We start from the raw sequence: 22652 nt of genomic DNA, 5'->3' as shown, positions 1-22652 counted from the left end.
GTAGGGAGTGATCCTTGTGAAAAGCAGAAAGGGGGAGGGAGGGAAAAATGTGTTTGGTAGTGGGATTCCGTTGGAGGTGGCGGAAGTTACGGAGAATTATACATTGGACCTGGATTCTGGTGGGGTGGTAGGTAAGGACAAGGGGAACCCTATCCCGAGTGGGGTGGCGGGTGGATGGGGTAAGGGCAGATGTGCGGGAAATGGGAGAGATGCGTTTGAGAGCAGAGTTGATGGTGGACGAAGGGAAGCCCCTTTGTTTAAAAAAGGAAGACATCTCCTTCGTTCTGGAATGAAAAGCCTGATCCTGAGAGCAGATGCGACGGAGACGGAGGAATTGTGAGAAGGGGATAGCATTTTTGCAAGAGACAGGGTGGGAAGAGGAATAGTCCAGGTAGCTGTGAGAGTCTGTAGAGTTGTAGTAGATATCAGTAGATAGGCCATCTCCAGAGATGGAGACAGAAAGATTGAGAAAGGGGAGCGAGGTGTCGGAAATGGACCAGGTAAATTTGAGGGCAGCGTGAAAGTTGGAGGCAAAGTTAATGAAGTTGACGAGCTCAGCATGCGTGCAAGAGGCAGCGCCAATGCAGTCGTCGATGTAGTGAAGGAAAAGAGGGGGATGGATACCGGTATAGACTTGGAACATGGACTGTTCCACAAAGCCAACAAAAAGGCAGGCATAACTGGGACCCATATGGGTGCCCATGGCTACACCCTTGGTTTGGAGGAAGTGGGAGGAGCCAAAGGAGAAATTATTGAGAGTAAGAACTAATTCCGCTAGACGGAGGAGAGTGGTGGTAGAGGGGAATTGGTTAGGTCTGGAATCCAAAAAAAAGCGAAGAGCTTCGAGACCATCTCGGTGGAGGATGGAGGTATATAGGGACTGGACGTCCATGGTGAAAATAAGATGGTGGGGGCCAGGGAACTTAAAATCATTGAAAAAATTCAAAGCATGAGAAGTGTCACGAACATAGGTGGGAAGAGATTGAACAAGGGGGGGATAAGACAGTGTCAAGGTATGCAGAAATGAGTTCAGTGGGGCAGGAGCAAGCTGAGACAATAGGTCTACCTGGACAGGCAGGTTTGTGGATCTTGGGTAGGAGGTAGAAACGGGAAGTGCGGGGTGTGGGAACTATGAGGTTGGTGGCAGTGGATGGGAGATTGGTGATGGTATAGGAGACAATGGCCTGGTGCTCCTTATTGGGGTCATGATCAAGGGGTAAATAAGAGGAGGTATCAGAGAGTTGTCGCTGTGCCTCGGCCAGGTAGAGGTCAGTACGCCAGACAACAACAGCTCCCCCCTTATCAACAGGTTTTATAGTGAGGTTGGGATTGGTGCGGAGGGAGCGGAGAGCAGAGCACTCGGAAGGAGTGAGGTTGGAATTAGAACAGGGTGTGGTGAAGTCAAGACGGTTGATGTCCCGTCGGCAATTAGCAATAAAGAGATCCAGAGCAAGTAGAAGACCAGAGCAGGGTGTACTTTTCTATGTCCAATTCAACCCACTGAGCTCTAATGGACTGGCTCAAGACACGTGCATAAAATGAAGTTTGTACCAACACACACGTGCAGATGATAACTGCTACACTCAGTGGGTAACCATGCACTTCCATCTCACTCATCCATGTATCACATGATCATTGACAATGCAGAGACTGGGTAGCCAGTCCTATCCCATCTTACTGCTGGATTTCCATGCAGAAGTGCAGGTCATTCACTAAGTAGTTGACGATGATATGTCGGCTGCACACAACTCGCTTTCTTATCTGGGGCACCTCGGCATCCTCTCCATAATCAGACACTCGGACTATCAATGAGTTAGCCACAGAAGGTATCATGGCCTGATTGTGAGATGCGGTCATATCTGGAAGCAAAAGGGGGAAAAAAAACACTTAATTAGGGGAAAGATCATTCAGTGAGAGACATTTCATCTACAACTGTAGGGACCCCAAACTGTTCCAGCCTGAGCACTGACACTTCTATCTAACACCCCAGATTGTGCTTGACCATAGAATCATAGAACAGTTACACCTATCGTGTCTGATACTGTGCACCCAGGCTAACCCTACTGTATCTACAATGGCCCTGCAGGTTACAAATTTCCAAGAGCGCAGGCTTTCCTTAACCAATTAATCTCAAGGCTTTAGACAGGATGTAGTACAGATTCAATGTAATGGGCCACAGAGCAGAATTCAAACATTCAAGAAACATGTAAGTTATGCCTTTTCTCATCAGATCAAAGGCAGTAAAGGAGGCATTTGCAAAGGAGCCAGGAGGAGTAGGAGGTATACACCCTCAAACTCAATCCAGTTTTGAAGATGACCAGGGTTAATCTGATTGTAATCTCAATTCCACATTCTCATTCACTCTGATAATCTTTCTTCCACTTGCTTATCAAAACTATCTTCCTTTGAATTTAAAATTTTCAAAGACTCACCGTCACTGTCCTTTAATGAAAAATATTCCAAAGACATGAGAGCTAGACAGGGAAATTTTCACTTTGACACCTAATTGTCAAACAGTAGATTTTTCAACAAGAGAAAACCTTCTCCATATTCAACATACAGCACACACAAAATGCTGGTAGAACACAGCAGGCCAGGCAGCATCGATAGGGAGAAGCGCTGTCGACGTTTCGGGCCAAGACCCTTCGTCAGATCTCGGCCCGAAACGTCGACAGCGCTTCTCCCTATCGATGCTGCCTGGCCTGCTGTGTTCCACCAGCATGTTGTTGTTTGAATTTCCAGCATCTGCAGATTTCCTCGTGTTTGCTCCATATTTAACATGTCGTGACCCCTCTGAATTTTATGTTTCAATCATAGTCTGCTAGCAGACTTCTAAACTCTAACAGATTTAAGTATAACCAAGTAAGTTATTCCTCAGTGGCCAAACTGTCAATTAGCGTAGTAAACTTCTAGCAAACAGCTTCTAATGCATAAACATCCTTCCTTAAATAAGGAAATCAATAGAGATTTTCAGCACAGAAATTGGCCCTTCAGATTACTATATCCAAGCTTCTATTACACTGTTACAAGACTATTGAATAGTCTCCTTGTATAATGAGGTGGACTCTTGACCTCACAATCTATTTTACTATGGCCTTGCACCTTACTGTCTAACTGAACTGTACTTCCTCTGTAACTGAAACATTTTATTCCACACTCTGTTATTGCTTTTCCCTTGTCCTACCTTGATGTACTGATAGAACATAGAACAGTACAGCATATTACAAGCCCTTTGGCCCACAATGTTGTGCCGACCCTTAAACCCTGCCTCCCATATAACCCCCCACCTTAAATTCCTCCATATACCTGTCTAGTAGTCTCTTAAACTTCACTAGTGTATCTGCCTCCACCACTGACTCAGGCAGTGCATTCCACGCACCAACTACTCTCTGAGTGGAAAAACCTTCCTCTAATATCCCCCTTGAACTTCCCTCCTCTTACCTTAAAGCCATGTCCTCTTGTACTGAGCAGTGGTGCCCTGGGGAAGAGGTGCTGGCTGTCCACTCTGTCTATTCCTCTTAATATCTTGTATACCTCTATCATGAATCCTCTCATCCTCCTTCTCTTCAAAGAGTAAAGACTCCCTTAATCTCTGATCATAATCCATACTCTCTAAACCGTGTACCCCCAGATCCCTCAGATGTGATGCAAGTATCTGGATGATATTGAAAATGATATGTTTCACTGCACCTAGGTACATGTGACAATAGTAAACCAATTGATCTTGCTAACCATATTCATCCCATTTCCCAGCACTTGGTCCATACCCCAGAATGCCTTGGTGATTGAAGTGCTCATAGAGAATACTATACTCCAGATCCATCACCGGTGCCTTAGTTTACTGAATCAGAGCCTACTTAATTTTGAATACCTACTTTTGTACTCAATTCCCCCAGCAACAAGCCATAACATAATGTAAGCTTTCATAAATACTTGTAGTATCTGCATACAAGCCTTTTGCCAATCATACAGCAGGACAATTAGCCGAGTAAACTTCCAGCAGGTTAGACTAGCAAACAACTTCCAATGCTTTAGCATCCTTCCTTTAACAAGGAAATCAATAGAGACTTACAGACAGATAACTTCATATTTTCCACTTATACTCCATTCAGAAGACCTTTTCCTCATTAGACAGACCATAAGACCATACAACATACGAGCTGAATTAGGCTTTTCAGCCTATTGAGTCTGCTCCATCATTTCATCGCAGCTGATCCATTTCCCTCTCAGCCCCATTCTCCTGCTTTCTCCCCATAACCTTTCACACCCTGGCTAATCAAGAGCCTAACAACCTCCGTCTTAAATAATTTCAATGACTGATCTCCACAGCCGCCTGTGGCAATGAATTCCACAGATTCATTACCACGTGGCTAAATAGATTCTTCCTCACCTCCATTCTAAATGAACATCCCTCTATTCTGGTCCTAGACTCCGCCAACAAAGGAAATAATCTTCACATCCACGCTATCTAAGCCTTTATACGTTTGATAAGTTTAAATGAGATTCCCCTCCCCCCCACCTCATTCTTCTAAATTCCAACGAGTCATGACTGGAAAGATGTGGAGGCCTAGGAGAGGATGCAGAAAAGGTTCACCAAGATGCAGCCTGGATTACAGGGAATTAGTTAAAAGGCTGGACAAACTTGGGTTGTTTTCTCTAGAGCAGAGGATGCTGTGGGGAAGCCTGACAGAAGTTTATAAAACTATGAGTGTAGATCGTCAGAGTCTTTTTCCCGGGGTAGAAATGTCAAAAAATTTACAGGCATATTTTAGAGTGAGTGTGTTAACATTTAAATAAAGTGTGTGGCACAGATTTGTTGGACAAAAGGTGCCTGGGACACAATGGCAAGGAAGTGGAGGAAGTAGACATGATACTGGTATTTAACATTGGCCCATGAACAGGCAAGGAGTGGAGGGATGGGATTAGCTAATTCGGCACAATGGTCAGCACAGACATTGTGGGCCAGACCATGGTCCTGTGATGTTTCGTTCTATTTTTCTTGCTTCTGGGAGTCAAGGGTGATTGATCTGAGACCAAGAGAGTGAGTGCTGGCAACTCGAAGGGTAAAGTGTTGTGACAAGAGGGAATCAGGAGAAATTCTCTCGGCCAGCAGGCAGTGATTCAGTCATTCACACAGAACAAGCAGACAGCACACTAGGAGGATATGGCTTGTCACACCCCTGACTGAGCTCGTGGAGAGGAGATCAGGACAGTAGGCCAAAGCTGACAAACTGCCCCCACACTTATTACAAGGAAATAGCGTCCTGAGGTTTATACTAGGAGAACAACATGGACAAGTTGGATCAGAAGACCAGAAAGGTCTATTCTGTTCTAGTTGTCAATAAAATAGGCTGGGCCAAGGGCCCTGTTCTGTGTTGTGACTATGACTCTATGACTATAACAGAAGAAGTTTACTGGATTCCACCTGGGGCTGCGATTGCCACAGAAATCACAGTGGAATCAAAGAGGGGGATGGTATTTTGCAAGGGGAAAGGCAATGGTCACAGTCAAGGGGCTAGCACAAGGTGATGAATGAAAATCGTCACTTCCTACTGACCTCAGCATGTTGAACCCTGTCAGTAAAACAATCCCACCCCCTGTGAGGGTTCAGCTCCTCGTGAACTTACTTTCCTCATCATTGTACACTTCATCACGCAGGTAGCTTTCAAACATTTGGCACATGTGTGGAGTCTTTATCATGTGCAGGAACCGTATTATCATTTTGATCACCTTCTGCAGCTCCTTCCATGCTCGGTTCTAAAACACCAGAGAGGGCATCACAGATCAGTGCTACGCTCACATGTACCCACAGTCCAACTCACTCTCACTCACACTTGCAGTGCAACTCACTCTCATGCACACGCAGTCCACTTCACTCTGGTGCACACACGGAATCCAACTCACTTTTGCTCACAGCCGTAGTTCAACTGACTACACACGTGCAGTTCAGCTCACTCTCTCACAAATGCACATTCCAATTTACACTTCCACACACACGCACAGTCCAACACAGTCTCGCTCATATGCGGAATCCAAATCAGTCTTGCACACATGCACAGTCCAACACACTCGCACACACGTATTCTAACTCACTCTCGTGCACACGCACAGTCCAACTCACTCTTGTATCACATGCATTCCAACTCACTCTTGCCCACACCTGCAGCCTAACTCACTCTCGCGCACACCAGCAGTCAAACTTACTCTTGTGTACACGTGCAGTCCAACTCACTCTCACTCACAACCGCAGTCCAAAACACTCTCATGCACACACGCAGTCGAACTCACTCTTCCACACATGTGCCGTCCAACTTACTCTCGTGCATATGCGGTCCAACTCACTCGCACACACACAGTCCACCTCACTCTCGCATACGCATGCAATCCAACTCACTCTCATGCACATGCAGTCCAGCTCACTCTCGTGCACAACTGAAGTCCAACAGACTCTCGTTCTCAGGCGCAGTCCAACTCACTCTCGCGCACATGCGGAATCCAAATCAGTTTCACGCACACGCAGTCCAACTCACTCTTGCACACACACACAGTCCAACTAACTTTCGCACACATACACAGTCCAACTCACTCTCACTCACAGCCGCAGTCCAAATCACTTCCGTGCAGACACACAGTCCAACTCACTCTCGCTGACACACACGCAGTCCAATTCACTCACACGGGCACGCGCAGTCCAACTCACTCTCACTGACACACACGCAGTCCAACTCACTCTCGCGCACACGTGCAGTCCAATGGACAGAATCCCACCCTGCAAAAATGCATTTCAGGAAGGTAGCACCACCACCCCTGCGCCCTGCAATCCCATATCCCCAACCACCCCACCCACTGGTCAACCTCCAAAGGTGTATGTTTACAGGACATTTGATTATGAACGAACACAACAATTTATTTGATCACATATTGGAACTATTTACACACACACACACACACACACACACACACACACACACACACACACACACACACACACACACACACACACACACACACACACACACACACACACACACACACACACACACACACATATACGAATGACACCTGTTAAATACACTCAACATGTCTTTTACAGTCGTTGAACCCACCACGGGCAATAGAAAAGTCACTGTTGCAAACAGTGCAGCGAGCAACACTGTCATTATTTTTGACCCCTATTAGGCAGGGGTACACTTTAGTGTAGTCTGGGGTGAAGTACGTTTTATATTTTCTTTTTTTGGAACACTCTGCCATGGCACTGCAGGACACTAAACTGAACTGATGGACAATGAAAGAGAGAGAGAGGTCAACTGTAAAGCCCACCCACAGAGAAAGCTGATAGGTCTACTTAGCACAAAGAGAGACCAATCAGGATGCTCTCTCTGTCACTCTCTTGCTACGTCTGTCAGTTGCTCTCTCTGTCTCTCTCTCTCCCCCTCTCGCTTGCTCGCTCTCAAAAAGATCAATTTCTGGAATATTGTATATAATTTGTGGGTGTCAGGGAGTCACTATCAATATGCGGGAGACTCCTGGAACTTCCAGGAGAGGTGGGATGTCTGAACTCACTCTCGCTCACAGCTGTAGTTCAACTCACTTGAGTATGGGGAAATGAATGGGTGTTTAGTGTGGGCCAGGCAGGTGTCAGTTTCCGTTCATACGTACCCCGTGACTGCCCGTGCACCAGCCTGGAGGCTAATCCAAGGACCTCCACTTGGAGATCAGGGTCCCAAGCTAAATTGCACAACATCAGAGAACTACTTCCAAAGAAATCCCAAATGACTAGTGAAGGTTTGCATTGTGACCCTCCAGCCAGTGGGCAGATACAGTTCCGAAGCACGTCCACACCCACCCAATATGCACATGTTTATTTATTTATTTAGAAATACAGCACAGAACAGGCACTTCCAGCCCAGCAACCCACCTATTTAACCCTCACCTAATCACAGAACAATTTACAATGCTTAATTATTTACTAATCGGTACATCTATGGAATGTGGGAGGAACCCGGAGCACCTGAAGGAAACTCACATGCTCAAGGGGAGGATGTACAAACTCCTTACAGTGTCAGAGCTGAACTCCAAACTCTGAACAGTGATATCATCGCACCACCACCACGCTACGTGCCACAAATTCAAGAACGCCTTATCTCATCTTACGCACAAGCGCATATGCATACAGTTGAAAACCTCCAAAAGAGTATGTGAGGTTGGCGTCATTCAATGTCTGTAGTGAGATGCTGAAGATGTTCTATAGGTCAGTTGTGGAGAGCGCCCTCTTCTTTGTGGTGGCGTGTTGGGGAGGAAGCATTAAGAAGAGGGACGCCTCACGTCTTAATAAGCTGGTAAGGAAGGCGGGCTCTGTCGTGGGCAAAGTGCTGGAGAGTTTAACATCGGTAGCTGAGCGAAGGGCGCTGAGTAGGCTACGGTCAATTATGGATAACTCTGAACATCCTCTACATAGCACCATCCAGAGACAGAGAAGCAGTTTCAGCGACAGGTTAATATCGATGCAATGCTCCTCAGACAGGATGAAGAGGTCAATACTCCCCAATGCCATTAGGCTTTACAATTCTACCGCCAGGACTTAAGAACTTTTTAAAAGCTATTATTAATGCTTTTTGGGATAGCGATTTAGATGCATATCATATTTTTTACTGAGTTAAGTATTGTATGTCATTAGTTTTGCTACAACAAGTGTATGGGACATTGGAAAAAAGTTGAATTTCCCCATGGGGATGAATAAAGTATCTATCTATCTATCTATCTAAAACAAGCTGAACAGCAATACAGACACGAGTGTGCATTTACAGTGCTGCTTCCAGATAACCTGGTGTGTTTTCAGAAATGTCTCCCCTTTTCTGACAGGAAATAGAAGGCAGGCTCAGCACATGGATCCTCTAGGAATGGGGAGTGCTCCACCCCTGAAGGAATCGGTGCTGCAGGTCACCGAGCCTGGAACGGTGAGGGATAGGAACAAGAATCGAACAAACAGCAAAGCTGACTTTTCAGATGCTCCTGCCAGTCTGGGGAAATCTCCTTCCCATTATACCGATGGCGCCAAGTTGCAACTTCCATTGAAGTTGTGGCTCAGTTTCTGTTGCTTTTTTAGTGGTTTTTCTTGGGATTATGGGGTTGATTTTGGGGACAGAGCGTGATGTTGGAGGTCAGATTAGGGCTCAGGGAAATGAAAGGAACTAGAGAACAGGTCAGGGTCTGAAGTCTCGGCTCTGTATTCGGAATACTAACGACACAAAAGTGGGACACCCATGGATTAGGTCGGGATGTCAGGCCAACAGACCAGCGCCGCCAGAGTTGGTGGATTCCTTCAGACATCGCAGGGTCACCAAGTTGTCAGAGGGTTCCAGAGTCAGAGGCAGGAGGAATGAGGCCCAAGGGTTCACGACTCACTGAGACCGAAGCTCGAGCCCTAGTGTTCTGTGATCTGTGATCGTGGTGTTGATGCTGAGGATTGAGATTCGAGGGTTGAATCGAAGGCCCAGGGTTGGGGATTCCCTGTGGGTACACTGGGGTATTTGAACGGGGGTGTTGGTTGCTAACACAAACAATGCACTTACTGTATGTTACGATGTACACATGAAAAATAAATCTGTATCTCATAAGATGTCCCATCAGCCCAACATCGCAATGACTTCCGTGAGGAAGGTACCGACAGGCACTGAGAGGGGTGTGCGGTACCAGTTCTACAGGAAAGGGGGAATCACTGGCATACTGTATGATACTAGCAAGCAGCAGCCTAGCTTCTGGCATCAAAGTGTTGGCACTGTAGCACGATGCTTCACAGCGCCAGTGACGCTGGTTCAATTCTCGCTGCTGTCTGAAAGGAGTTTGTACGTTCTCCCCATGACCACTTGGGTTTCCTCCCACAGTCCAAGGACATACCAGTTAGTATGTTAATTAGTCATTGTAAATTGTCCTGTGTATAGGCGAAGGTTAAATCAATGGGTTGTAGGGCAGTTCGGCTCGTTGGACCGAAAGGGCCTGTTCTGCATTGTATCTCTAAATAAAAGGAGGTTTGATATGAAGCGGAGATGGAAGAATGTGCTACACCTGGTGAGACACCAGCCACAAACGGACTGTAGTAAGGTCAGGGGGTGGGGGGATGCAAGGGTCCCAGCTCCATGGAGGATGGGTTCAAATGCGCACTCTGCTCAGGCACAGGAGTACTTGGCTAAGCACTGTCTTCAGCATTCTGGTTGCTCATGCTAAGCAAGCATACCGAGCTGGGAGGCTGGCATTTTCTCAAGCATATCAGACGCAACAGCAGAATTAACACTGAAGCCAGCCTTTCCACGGCTTTATATCAACCCACAACCAAATGCCCAGGACATGGCTGCAGCCTCCAGCCTCCGCCACCCAGAGTATCACAATCCCTTCAAAGAACCCACTGCATTGTCACAGGTAGGGCAATACCTTATCTCACTTTCCACCAGACCACAAACTGAAGGGGTCTTCAGACCAGTTGAGGTCTGAAGAGGAACTAAAAATTTCCACTCAAGATGGTCAGTTCATCATGGGCTCAAGAGCCTGTACTGTGCTGTGCTGTTGTATGTTCTACATTCTATGTTTTCCATTCCCCCTAGCTACAGAGTATTCAGCATGGATTGCCTGTCATTTCACAGCTACGTTTCATCAGAATATTGCTCCAGTGTTCATAACGCTCTGAGTAGTGAGGAGCACTGAATTAACCATGACATGCAGCTATCTGAATTCTCACCGTTTGACTGAGGACGTGGATAGACCTGAAGGTATGTATAGAGGAGTCCTTGTGATATTGGGATTCTGCTGGGTATGTTTTCAAGTAGAGCTCAAACCTGTGCCAACACAAAGAGGAAGTCACACTGCCATCCCGGGCATCCTCCAACAGTTGACATAGTTTAGACAGAGTCATCACACACGCTAGCAGCAAGTTACTTTGAATCTCCACCAGGGAGTGACATGTTAGTGTTTTCCAAGATATTGCTGGTACATCTGGTCCCTTCCCTCTGCTGGAGGATCTGTTGTATCATTTATTACCCAAAGAAATCTGCCCTGCAACTGGTCACCCCCGTTACCCTGCATGGTGGCTGTCTTTGGTAGCACCTACAGGAAACCTTGCTGCAACTCATCTTTCACACAGCCGAACAGCAGCAGATTTCCTCACCTTCCTCTCCAGTCCAGACATCATTCCAACTTGATGCCCTTTGTCGGTGCTATCTCCCTACACAATTCCTACATCATGGACACGCCAGGAACACCAGAATGAAACAGGCATCCTGAACTGAATTGCTCTACCACTCAAAGTGACAGTGACCACTTCCTTCACCTCCCAAAGTCTCTCCAGGGTCCTCTGTTCTAATTTGCAAATTGCATCCTTCCCATCAGGAGCCCTCTCCATATTAACCACGTCTACGAGACATGCTCCCTTGATCATATTCTTGCTAAACTACTGACAGCCCAGCACCTCTCCTGCACCATGTTTAGCTGGCACTCATCCTGAGGTTTTGGTCCACAATCAGTCAGGCCATCCTGTCATCTCTACTCCTGAATAGTCCTACTTGACAGAGATCTGTTCTTGCAAGCAAGTTCACCATTGCTGAATACTGCAGCTCTCCTCGAGCTCACTGTCAAGTCCAAATTTAATCTTCCACTGCATCACTTCCACAGACACCACAACAGCTATGACTGAAATACAAACAGAACTGTCTGATTATAACAGAGCCTCAATTTTATTAGCTAATAAAATATTTGTCACAGTACCTCCTCCTGCCCCCATCCATCCCTTCCCTGCTGTCAAGGCATTTTGGACTACCTGGTTCCAGATTCCATCTTCAGCTGCCTTGAATATTCAGTTGTAATTGCTTTCCTTCACATTCCCACACCTGAATTTCCATGGAACCACTCTTGGAGCACTCACTTCCTAACAATAGACAATAGACAATAGAAAATAGGTGCAGAAGTAGACCATTCGGCCCTTCGAGCCTGCACCGCCATTTTGAGATCATGGCTGAGCAACTACTATCAATACCCGGTTCCTGCCTTGTCCCCATATCCCTTGATTTCCCTATCCATAAGATACCTATCTAGCTCCTTCTTGAAAGCATCCAGAGAATTGGCCTCCACTACCTTCCGATGCAGTGCATTCCAGACCCCCACAACTCTCTGGGAGAAGAAGTTTTTCCTTAAATCTGTCCTAAATGACCTACCCCTTATTCTCAAACCATGCCCTCTGGTACTGGACTCTCCCAGCATCTGGAACATATTTCCTGCCTCTATCTTGTCCAATCCCTTAATAATCTTATATGTTTCAATCAGATCCCCTCTCAATCTCCTTAATTCCAGCATGTACAAGCCCAGTCTCTCTAACCTCTCTGTGTAAGACAGTCCAGACTTCCCAGGAATTAACCTTGTGAATCTACGCTGCACTTCCTCTACAGCCAGGATGTCCTTCCTTAACCTTGGAGACCAAAACTGTACACAATACTCCAGGTGTGGTCTCACCAGGGCTCTGTACAAATGCAAGAGGATTTCCTTGCTCTTGTACTCAATTCCCTTTGTAATAAAGGCCAACATTCCATTAGCCTTCTTCACTGCCTGCTACACTTGCTCATTCACCTTCAGTGACTGATGAGCAAGGACTCCTAGATCTCTTTGTATTTCTCCCTTACCTAACTCTACACCGTTCAGATAATAATCTGCCTTCCTGTTCTTACTCCCAAAGTGGATAACCTCATACTTATTCACATTAAACGCCATCTGCCAAGTATCCGCCCACTCACCCAGCCTATCCAAGTCACCCTGAATTCTCCTAACATCCTCATCACATGTCACCCGCCATCCAGCTTAGTATCATCAGCAAATTTGCTCATGTTATTTTCAATGCCTTCATCCAAATCGTTGACGTAAATTGTAAACAGCTGAGGTCCCAATACCGAGCCCTGTGGCACCCCACTTGTCACCACCTGCCATTCCGAGAAACACCCATTTACCGCTACCCTTTGCTTTCTATCTGCCAACCAGTTTTCTATCCATGTCAATGCCTTCCCCCCGATGCCCTGAGCTTTGATTTTACCCACCAATCTCCTATGTGGGACCTTATCAAATGCCTTCTGAACAGCAGAAGTATGTTCCCAAAGTAAAAATGGACAGCATGACGAACACCAGTATGCCTTCTTTAGTCAGGAAGCACTCTGGCTCTAGCAAACATAATTCTGTTAGTTTTAAGGTAGCGATGCAAAAGGATAGGTCAGGTCCACAGGTTAGAATACTAAACAGGTCTAGGGCTCATTTTGGTGGAATTAAGCAAGATCTTGCAGACATCAACTAGGAAAGCCTGTTTAAAAGGACTGAATGGCTTTTCATACGGTGATATCAAGATTCCGGGGGAAGGGTTAATCTGCAAGTTTAGGGAACCCTGGCTGATTCGAGCTCTCATCAGGAAAATGAAGGAAGCATGGATTGGGTTTTGGAGGTCGGGATGTGTGAATCCCTTGAGGACTTTAAAAGATTATCAATAAATCTAAGAGAAGAGCAACAGAGAGTGTAAGATGGATAGGGATGCAGGGATGATGACAGAGCAGCAATGGCTGGAATTTCTGGAAGCAATTCAGAAAGTGCAGGATACATACATTCCAAAGAGGAAGAAGGCAGGATGACACACCATGGCTAACAAGGGAAGTCAAAACCAATATAAAAGCCAAAGAGGGCAGATAACAGAGCAAAAGTTAGTGGAAAGATAGAGGATTGGGAAGCTTTTAAAAACCATAAGACATAGGAGCAGAATTAGGCCATTTGGCCCATCAAGTCTGCTCTATCATTCAATTATGGCTGATCCTTTTTTCCCCTCCTCAGCTCCACTCCTTGGCCTCCTCCCATAACCTTTGATGCCATGTCCAATCAAGAACCTATCAAGCTTTGCCTTAAACACACTCAACGACCTGGGCTCCACAGCTGCCTGTGGCAATAAATTCCACAAATTCACCATCCTCTGGCTAAAGGAAGTTCTCCACATCTCGGTTTTAAATGGACGGCCCTCTATCCTAAGACTGTGCCCTCTTGTCCTAGATTCCTCCACCATGGAAAACATTCTTTCCACATCTACTCTGCCTAGGCTTTTCAACATTCGAAAGGTTTCAATGATATCCTTCTAAATTCCAGTCAGTACAGACCCAAAGCCATCAAGCGTTCCTCAAATGATAACTCTTCCATTAATTGATTTCATCCTTGTGAACCTCCTCTGAACCCTCTCCAATGTCAACATATCTTTTCTTACATAAGGAGCCAAAACTGTTCACAATACAAGGTAAGGCCTCACCAGTGACTTATAAGACCTCAGCATCACATACCTGCTCTTATATGCTAGACCTCTTCAAAAGAATGCTAACATTGCATTTGCCTTCCTCACCACTGACTCTACCTGCAAGCTAAAGTTTAGGGTGTTCTGGACAAGGATGCCCGAGTCCCTTTGCATCTCAGATTTTTAGGTTTTCTCCTCGTTTAGAAAAGAGTCTGCACATTTATTTCTACTACCAGAGTGTATGATCATGCATTTTCCCACACTGCATTTCATTTGCCACTTTCTTGCCCATTCTCCTCATCCAAGTCCTTCTGCAGCCTTCCTGTTTCCTCAACACTACCTGCCCCTCACCAACCTTCATACCATCTGCAAACTTGGCAGCAAAGCCATCATCTAAATCATTGATATACCACAGAACACTGATAGTCACTGGCAGCCAACCAGAAAAGGATCCTTTTATTCCTGCTTGCTGCCTCCTACCAATCAGCTACTGCTCTAACCATGCTAGTAACTTTCCTGTAATACCATGGGCTCTTAACTTGGCAGGCAAGTATAAGTCCAACTATATGACATCCACTGCATCCCCTTTATCTGTCTTATGTGTAATCTCCTCAAAGGATTCCAACAGGTTTGTCAGGCAAGATTTACCCTGAAGGAAACCATGCTGACTAGATTCAAGATGGCGGCGCGATGCAGCTTGCAGCGGCCACTCCGGAACTGATTATCTGTTATCTGTGAAGTGGGGTGCCGTGCACAATCATAATCGATTGAAAACGGACGTGGAAGCACGGAAAAACATCGGGAAATTCCAGGAAGACCTTCTTCGTTGCTGTTGCTGCTGTGAGGTCCGGGTCTCTGCTGGAAAGAACAGGCCCCCAGGTCGCGTTGCCGATGGCCGTTGGCGGGGCTGTCTTAATACACTCGGCAGAGGATGGTGCTTGGAGAAGCTGTGCCGGAGGGGATGGTCGTCGGCTCGGAGGTTCGACGGACTCAGGTCGCTTTTGGTGTGTGTTGCGTCTGCGAGGCTGGTTTCAACGGAGCTTCCATTGTGTGCTACGTCTGTGAGGCTGAATTGGGCGGCGTCTTGGAAGCCCATAGCAGGGGTATTCCCTTCTGCCACCAGCGTGGGATGGCGAATCTGTCGGGACCCTGGGGACTTGTGGAAACTGTGGTGATTTCTTTTGAACTTACAGTCCTTTAATATCTTGGACTATTTTTACTGTGCCCATAGTCTGTTTTTTTATCAATTATGCTATTGTTTGCACTGTTGTAACTGTATGTTGTAACTATGTGGTTTTGTGTAGGTCTTGTAGCTTTAGTTTCTAGTCTTGTTTGTCTGGTGGATTTGGAGCTCCTTTCCGGGGAACGTGCTAGACGGTAGCGCCATTTTATATGCAGCAGCCTCTCCGGACTCTGGATTGGGGATTGCCAAATGTTACGTGGATTTTCTGGTGTAGTCTGTTTTGTCATATGCTTTCGTGATATCATTTTGAGGGAATGTTGTCTCATTTTTTAACTGCATTGCATTTGTGGTTTCTAAATGACAATAAACTGAATCTGAATCTGACTTTGTCCTGTCTTGTCCTATGTCACTAAGTACTCCATAACCTCATCCTTAACAATTGACTCCAACATCTTCCCAACCACTGAGGTCAGACTAACTGGTCTATAATTTCCTTTCTGCTGCCTTCTTCCTTTCTTAAGGAGTGGAGTGACAGTTGCAATTTTCCAGTCCTCTGGCACCATGCCAGAGTCCAATGATTTTTGAAAGATCATTACTAATGTTTCCACAATCTCTACCGCTACTTCTTTCAGAACCCCAGGGTGCAGTTCATCAGGTCCAGGTGACTTTTGTACTTTTAGGTCTTTCAGCTTTTTGAGCTCCTTCTCCCTTGTAATAGAAACTGAACTCACTTCTCTTCCCTCACAGCCTTCAACATCTGGCGCACTGCTAGTGTCTTCCACAGTGAAGACTGATGCAAAATGTTCATTTAGTTCATCTGCCATCCCCTTGGCCCTCATTATTATTTCTTCAGGCTCATTTTCTAGAGGTCTTACATCCACCCTCATCTCTCTTACATACTTGAAGAAGCTTTTACTATCCACTTTGATAACCTGATTTTCCCAATTGACTTGCATGTTGAATTCTCCCATGACTATCATAACATTGCCTTTTTGACATGCATTTTTGACATTAGAATAGATAGAATGTGATTAGGAGGAGTCAGCAGAGTTTCATGGAAAGTCATGCTTTACAAATCTTGTTGAATTCTTTGAAGAGGTAACCAAAGGCTTTGAAGGTAGGGCACTGGGTGTTGTCTAACTGAACTGCAACAAGGTCTCTGATGAGCGGCAATCCGGACATTGGAAGTTCGGAGATGAGGGGACTTCAATCAGGTCCAGAGCCCAAGGATAAAAGGCAGCAGTGGGTCATGGCAGTGAAAAAGACCTTTGACCAGCGACCAGTTGGCATTTGAGATTGATTAGTAAGTGCAAATTAAAGAAAGGCAGGGGCAATCACAGTGGCTGTCATCAGAGTGGTGATCTTGAGGCTTTAGCTCTTTAGCGCTTCATCAAAGAGGGATTTCAGTCAGAGAAAGTAAAGGAAAGAAAATCTCAAGTGTTTTCCTTCTTTTCTTTATATCTGGTCAGCTAGGACAGTAGAGATGCCAGCAGGATAGCTGTATGCTCCTCTTGCTGGATGTGGGAAGGCAGGGAGACCTTCAGCGTCCCTGACGACTACAGCTGCGAGAGGTGCATCCAGCTGCAGGCTCTAACAAACTGCGTTTAGGAGTCGGAGCTGGAACTGGATGAATTCTGGATCATTCGGGAGGCTGGGAGGGTGATAGATAGGACATATAGAGAGGTAGTTACACCCAAGGTGCAGGACACAGGAAATTGGGCGACAGGAAGGGGAAAGGGGTTAAGGAGCTAGTGCAGAGTACCCCTGTGGCAATCGGCCTCAACAACAGGTATATCACTTTGAATAATATCAGGGGGAATTACCTAACAGAGGAAGCAGTGGTCGAATCTCTGGTTCTGAGTCTGCTTCTGTGACTCAGAAGGGAAAGGAGACAAGAGGCACACTGTGGTGATAGGGGATCTATTAGTTAGGGGAAAGGACAGGAGGTTCTGTGGGCGAGAACAAGATTCCCAGATGGTAACTTGCCTCCCAGGTGCCAAGGTCTGGGACATTTTGGATTGAGTCCTCAGCATTCTTAAGTGTGAGGGTGAACAGCCAAAGGGACCAATGACATGGGTAGGACTAGTGACGGGGTTCTGGTTAGGGAGTTCAGGGAGTTAGGTGCTAAGTTAAAGGGCAGGATCTCCAAGGTTCTGATCTCAGGATTGCTACCCATGCCATGGGCTAGTGAGGCCAGAACTGGAAGATTACAAAGTTTAATATGTGGCTAAGGAGTTGGTGTAGGTGGGAGGGCATCAGACCTTTGGATCATTGGGCTCTCTTTCCGGGAAGGTGGGACCTGCACAGAAGGGACAGTTCGCACCTGAACTGGAGAGGGACTAATATCCTAGCGGGAAGGTTTGTTAATGCTGCATGGTGGGGTTTAAACTAGAGTTGCAGGGAGATGGGAACCAGAGTGCCAGAACAGTTAGTGGAGAGGTTGTGGAGGCAAAAGTTAGGAATCAAAAGGTCGAGCATGGTGCAACTAGTGCCCTGAGCTGCCTTTATTTCAATGCAAGAAGTATTGTAGGAAATGCAGATTATAGTGCTGAAGATGAGACAGCTGGTTTACTAACAGAGATAATGTGTAGTGAAGAGAGGCTGTTCATAGGGCAAAATTGCAGTCAACAAGATGAGTTTCAATGTAAAAGGCAGACAAAATTGAAAGGGGTGAATACAGGACTGAGCGTGTTATATTTGAATATGTGTAGTATGCAGAATAAAGTAGATGAACTTGCAGCACAGTTGCAGATTTGCAGGTTTAATATTGTAGGCATCACGGAATCATGGCTGAAAGATTATAGCTGGGAGCTTAATGTCCAAGGATACACACTATATCGAAAGGACAGGCAGGAAGGCAGAAGAGGGGAGCGGTATTGCTCTGCTAGTAAAAATAGAAATCAAATCATTAGAAAGAGATGACATGGGTCGGAAGGTATCAAATCATTGAGCTAAGGATCTGCAAGGGCAAAGAGACCCTGATGGGATATATACAGATCCCCAAACAGTAAAAAAATGCATGCCAAAGGGGCAATGTTACAATAGTCATGAGGAATTTCAAATTGCAGGTAAATTAGGAAAATCAGGTTGGTGCTGGATTCCAGGAGGGGGTATTTCTAGAACGCTTATGAGATGGTTTTTTAGAGCAGCTTGTGGTTGAGCCCACTAGAGGATCAGCTATTCTGGAATGGGTGACATGCAATGAACTAAATTTAATTAGAGACCTTAAGGTAAAGGAACCCTTAGGAGCAGGTGATCATAATATGATCTAATTCACCTTGAATTTTGAGGAGATGATAAAGTCAGATGTATCAATATTACAAGAGGCTAACAAGAGAAGTCAAAGCCTACATAAAAGCCAAAGAGAGAGCATATAATAGATGAAAAATTAGTGGGTAGTTGAAGTATAGGGAAGCTTTCAAAAGGTAACAGAAGGCAACTAAAAAGCTCATTAAGAAGGTAAAGGTGGACTATGAACGTAAGCTAGCCAATAGTATTAAAAAAGGATACTAAAAGTTTCTTCAGATACATACAAGGTAAAACAGAGGTGAGAGTGGATATCGGACAGCTGGAAAATGATGCTGGAGAGATAGTAATGGGGACACGGAAATGGCAGATGAACTGAATAAATATTTTGTGTCAGTCTTCATGGTGGAAGATACCAGCAGTATGGCAGAAATTCCAGGTGTCTGGGAATGAAGTGTGTGAAGCTACCAGCTAGAGAGAGGGTTCTTGGGAAACTGAAATGTCTGAAGGTAGATAAGTCACCTGGACCAGATAGTGTACACCCCAGAGTTCTGAAAGAGATGGGTGAAGAGATCATGGAGGCATTAGTTAATCATCTTTCAAGAATCACTAGATTCCGGAATGGTTCCCAAAGACTGAAAAATTGCAAATGTCACTCCACTTTTCAAGAAGGGACAGGCAGAAGAAAGGAAACTATAGGCCAGTTAATCTGACCTCCATGGTTGGGAAGATATTGGAGTTGATTATTAAGGATGAGATCTCAGGGTACTAGGAGGTACATGATAAAATAAACCACAGTCAGCATGGTTTCATCAAGGGAAAACCTTGTCTGACAAATCTGTTGGAATTCTTTGAAGAAATAACAAGCAGGATAGGCAAAGGAGAATTGGTTGATGTTGTGTACTTGGATTTTCATCATGGCTGATCCAATTTTCCCCTCAGCCCCAATTTCCTACCTTCTCTCTCCATGCCGTGACAAATAAAGAATCTATCTACCTCTGCCTTAAAAATTCATTAAGACTAGGCTTCCACAGCTGTCTGCGGCAAAGAATTCCACAGATTCGCCATGATCTGGCTAAAGAAATTCCTACCCATCTCCATTCTAAAGGGATGCCCCTCTATTCTGAGGCTGGGTCTTCAGGTCTTAGACTCTCCCACCATAGGAACTATTCTCTTCACATCCACTCTGTCAAGGCCTTTCACCATTCAATAGGTTTCAATAAGGTCATCCCTCATTCTTCTAAGTTCTATTGAATAGAGGCCCAGAGCCATAAAACGCTCCTCATATGACAAGCCATTTAATCCTGGAATAATTTCTGTGAACCTCATTTGAACCCTCTCTAGTTTCAGCACATCCTATTTTAAGATAAAGGGCCCAAAACTGCTCACAGTACTCCAAGAGAGGCCTTACCAGTGCTTTATATTCTAGTCCTCTTGAAATGAATGCTAACATTGCATTTGCCTTCCTCAACAGAGACTCAAACTGCAAATTAACCTTTAGGAAATATTGCACAAGGACTTCTAAGTCCTTTGCACCTCAGTTTTTTGTATTTTCTCTTATTTAGAAAACAGTCAACCCTTTCATTTCTTTGACCAAAGCATGACCATACACTTCCCAACATTGTATTCCGTCTGCCATTTCTTTGCCCATTCTCCTAATCTGTCTAAGTCCTTCTGTAGCCTCTCTACTTCCTCAAAACTACCAGCCCCTCCACCTACCTTCATATCATCTGCAACCTTTGCAACAAGGCCACCAATTCTATCATCTAGATCACTGACATATAACGTAAAAAGGAATTGGTACCAACACAGACACCCGTGGAACACCACTAGTCACCGGCAGCCAGCCAGAAAAGGCTCCGTTTATATCCTCCCTTTGTCTCCTGCCAATTAGCCACTGCTTTATCTGTGGTAGATTCTTTCCTGTAATACCATAGCTTGTAAGCTGTCTTTTGTGTGGCACCTTGTCACCTTGTTCTTCTGAAAATCCAAGTACACAGCATCAACCAATTCTCCTTTGTCCATCCTGCTTGCTATTTCTTCAAAGAATTCCAATAGATATGTCAGGCAAGATTTTCCTTCGAGGAAACCATGCTGACTACGGCCTATTTTATCATGTGCCTCTAAGTACCTTGAGAGCTCATCCTTGATAATGGAAGAGTACAGAAAAGATTTACAAGGATGTTGCTAGGAGTAGAGAGCCTTAGTTATAGGGAGAGGTTGTCCAGAATATAGGACTCAATTCCTTGGAATGCAGGAGAATGAGGTTTGACCTCACAGATGTGTTTAAAATTATGAGAAGCTTAGTTTCAGATAAATAGTAACAATCTTTTCCCCGAGGTTGGGGAGTCCAAAACTAGAGGGCATCCATTTAGGGTGAGAGGGGAAAGATCTAAAGGGATCTGAATGATCTGCTGGACGAAGTGGTTGAAACAGGTACTATAGTATCATTTAAGAAACACTTGGATGGGTAAGGAGGGAGTCTCACTGGGTTGGACACAGGAAATTGGGTCTAGCTGTCACAGACTCATTCAGTCATTAGAGTTAGCATTAGGGCTAGGGTTAACCCTAATACTATTGCTCTATAACTCTATGATTTTGTTTACCTCAGCTACCCCCTGCAGATCTGCAGGGACCGTTGGATTTGTACACTAAAGGCCCTTTTCTTTACAAGCACCCTAATTATTTATGTCCTAACCTTATTTGACACTCCCACCCTTATCAAAATGCATTGTGTATTTCATTGTACCAATAATGTTTCTTCCTTCTCTGTTAGACATTCCTGTTTTCTCCATCCCTCCATTTTTTCCCAGTCCAAAATATCTTGTCTTCTACAATTCACAGTTCTGATGAAGAGTCTTTAAACTGAAATATTTTCTCTGTTTCTTTCTCCAGAGATGCCGAATGCTTAAGAGTGTTCTCTGTTGATGGATGATGGACAGTGGTGTCAAACTAAATATAGGCAACATGGAGCAGAAGGCAGCAACTTTCATAAGATTATGAGATAGTGAAACTCATGCTGGGGTTAGTGTTTGGGACGTAAAAACTGTATCACTTGCTTTGGTGAGTAGGATTAAGGAAAACCACAAGCTGTTTGACACGTACATGAAGAACAGGAGGATGACTCGATTGAGGGTAGGACCAATCAGGGATAGAAGAGGAAACACATGCCTGTAGTCTGAGGAGCTAGGGAAGGTCCTTAATGAATACTTTGTTTCAGTATTCACCACTGAGACAGACATTGGCATTTGTAATGACAGTGTAAAACAGGCTGATATGCTAGGACATGTTGACGTTAAGAAAGAGAATGTACTGGAACTGTAAAAAAAAACATTAGGAGAGATACATCCCTCCAGATGGGATATAGTCAGGTCACTATCAGAAGCACTGACAATCTTTATATCCTCACTGGTCGCTGGAGTAATAACAGACAATTCGCGGACAGCAAATGTTGTACCTTTGTTCAACAAAGGTAATAGGGATAATTCTGGGAATTATAAATCAGTGAATCTTACATTAGTGGTGGGCAAACTAATGGGGAGGATTCTTCAGGACAGGATTTATGAGCACTTGGAGAAGCATAATCTTATGAGGATGGCTTTGTGAGGGGCAAGTCACAAGCTAGATTGACTTTTTTTTAAGAAGAAACAAAACAAATTGATGAGGGTAGAGCAGTGGATGTGGAGAACATGGACTTTTGTAAGGTATCTAATAAGGTTCCCCATGGAAGACTCAACCAGAAAGTCATGAGGAGCAGGATCCATGGAAACTTGCCAGTCCAGATTTGGAATTAGCTTGTCCAAAGAAGGCAGAGGGTGGTAGTGGATGGTGAGTATTCTGTCTGGAGATCATTGGCCGGGGCATTCCATGGGGATTGTCCTGGGACCCCTGCTCTTTGTGATTTTTATTAGTGACTTTGATGAAGAAGTGAAA

The 22652-nt window shown here is 45.1% G+C and overlaps 1 protein-coding gene across 1 annotated transcript in view; it reads right to left on the bottom strand.

Annotated features, from left to right (window-relative positions):
* Positions 1-1674: 1674 nt before the first annotated feature.
* LOC140736642 (regulator of G-protein signaling protein-like) overlaps positions 1675-22652 on the bottom strand; it is a 55453-nt gene continuing 34475 nt past the window's right edge. Inside the window, exons 11-13 of the mRNA XM_073062453.1 lie at positions 7592-7728; positions 5628-5757; positions 1675-1859 (exon numbers count right to left, since the gene is read on the bottom strand). Coding sequence (XP_072918554.1) covers positions 1675-1859; positions 5628-5757; positions 7592-7728 — 452 coding nt within the window. The remainder of the gene's footprint in view (positions 1860-5627; positions 5758-7591; positions 7729-22652) is intronic.

This window comes from Hemitrygon akajei, chromosome 12 (assembly GCF_048418815.1).
Source record: "Hemitrygon akajei chromosome 12, sHemAka1.3, whole genome shotgun sequence".
In the NCBI taxonomy this organism is placed as follows: Eukaryota; Metazoa; Chordata; class Chondrichthyes; order Myliobatiformes; family Dasyatidae; genus Hemitrygon; species Hemitrygon akajei.
The sequence above is the reverse complement of the archived record's forward strand: the minus strand, read 5'-3'. Positions and strand labels throughout refer to the sequence as shown.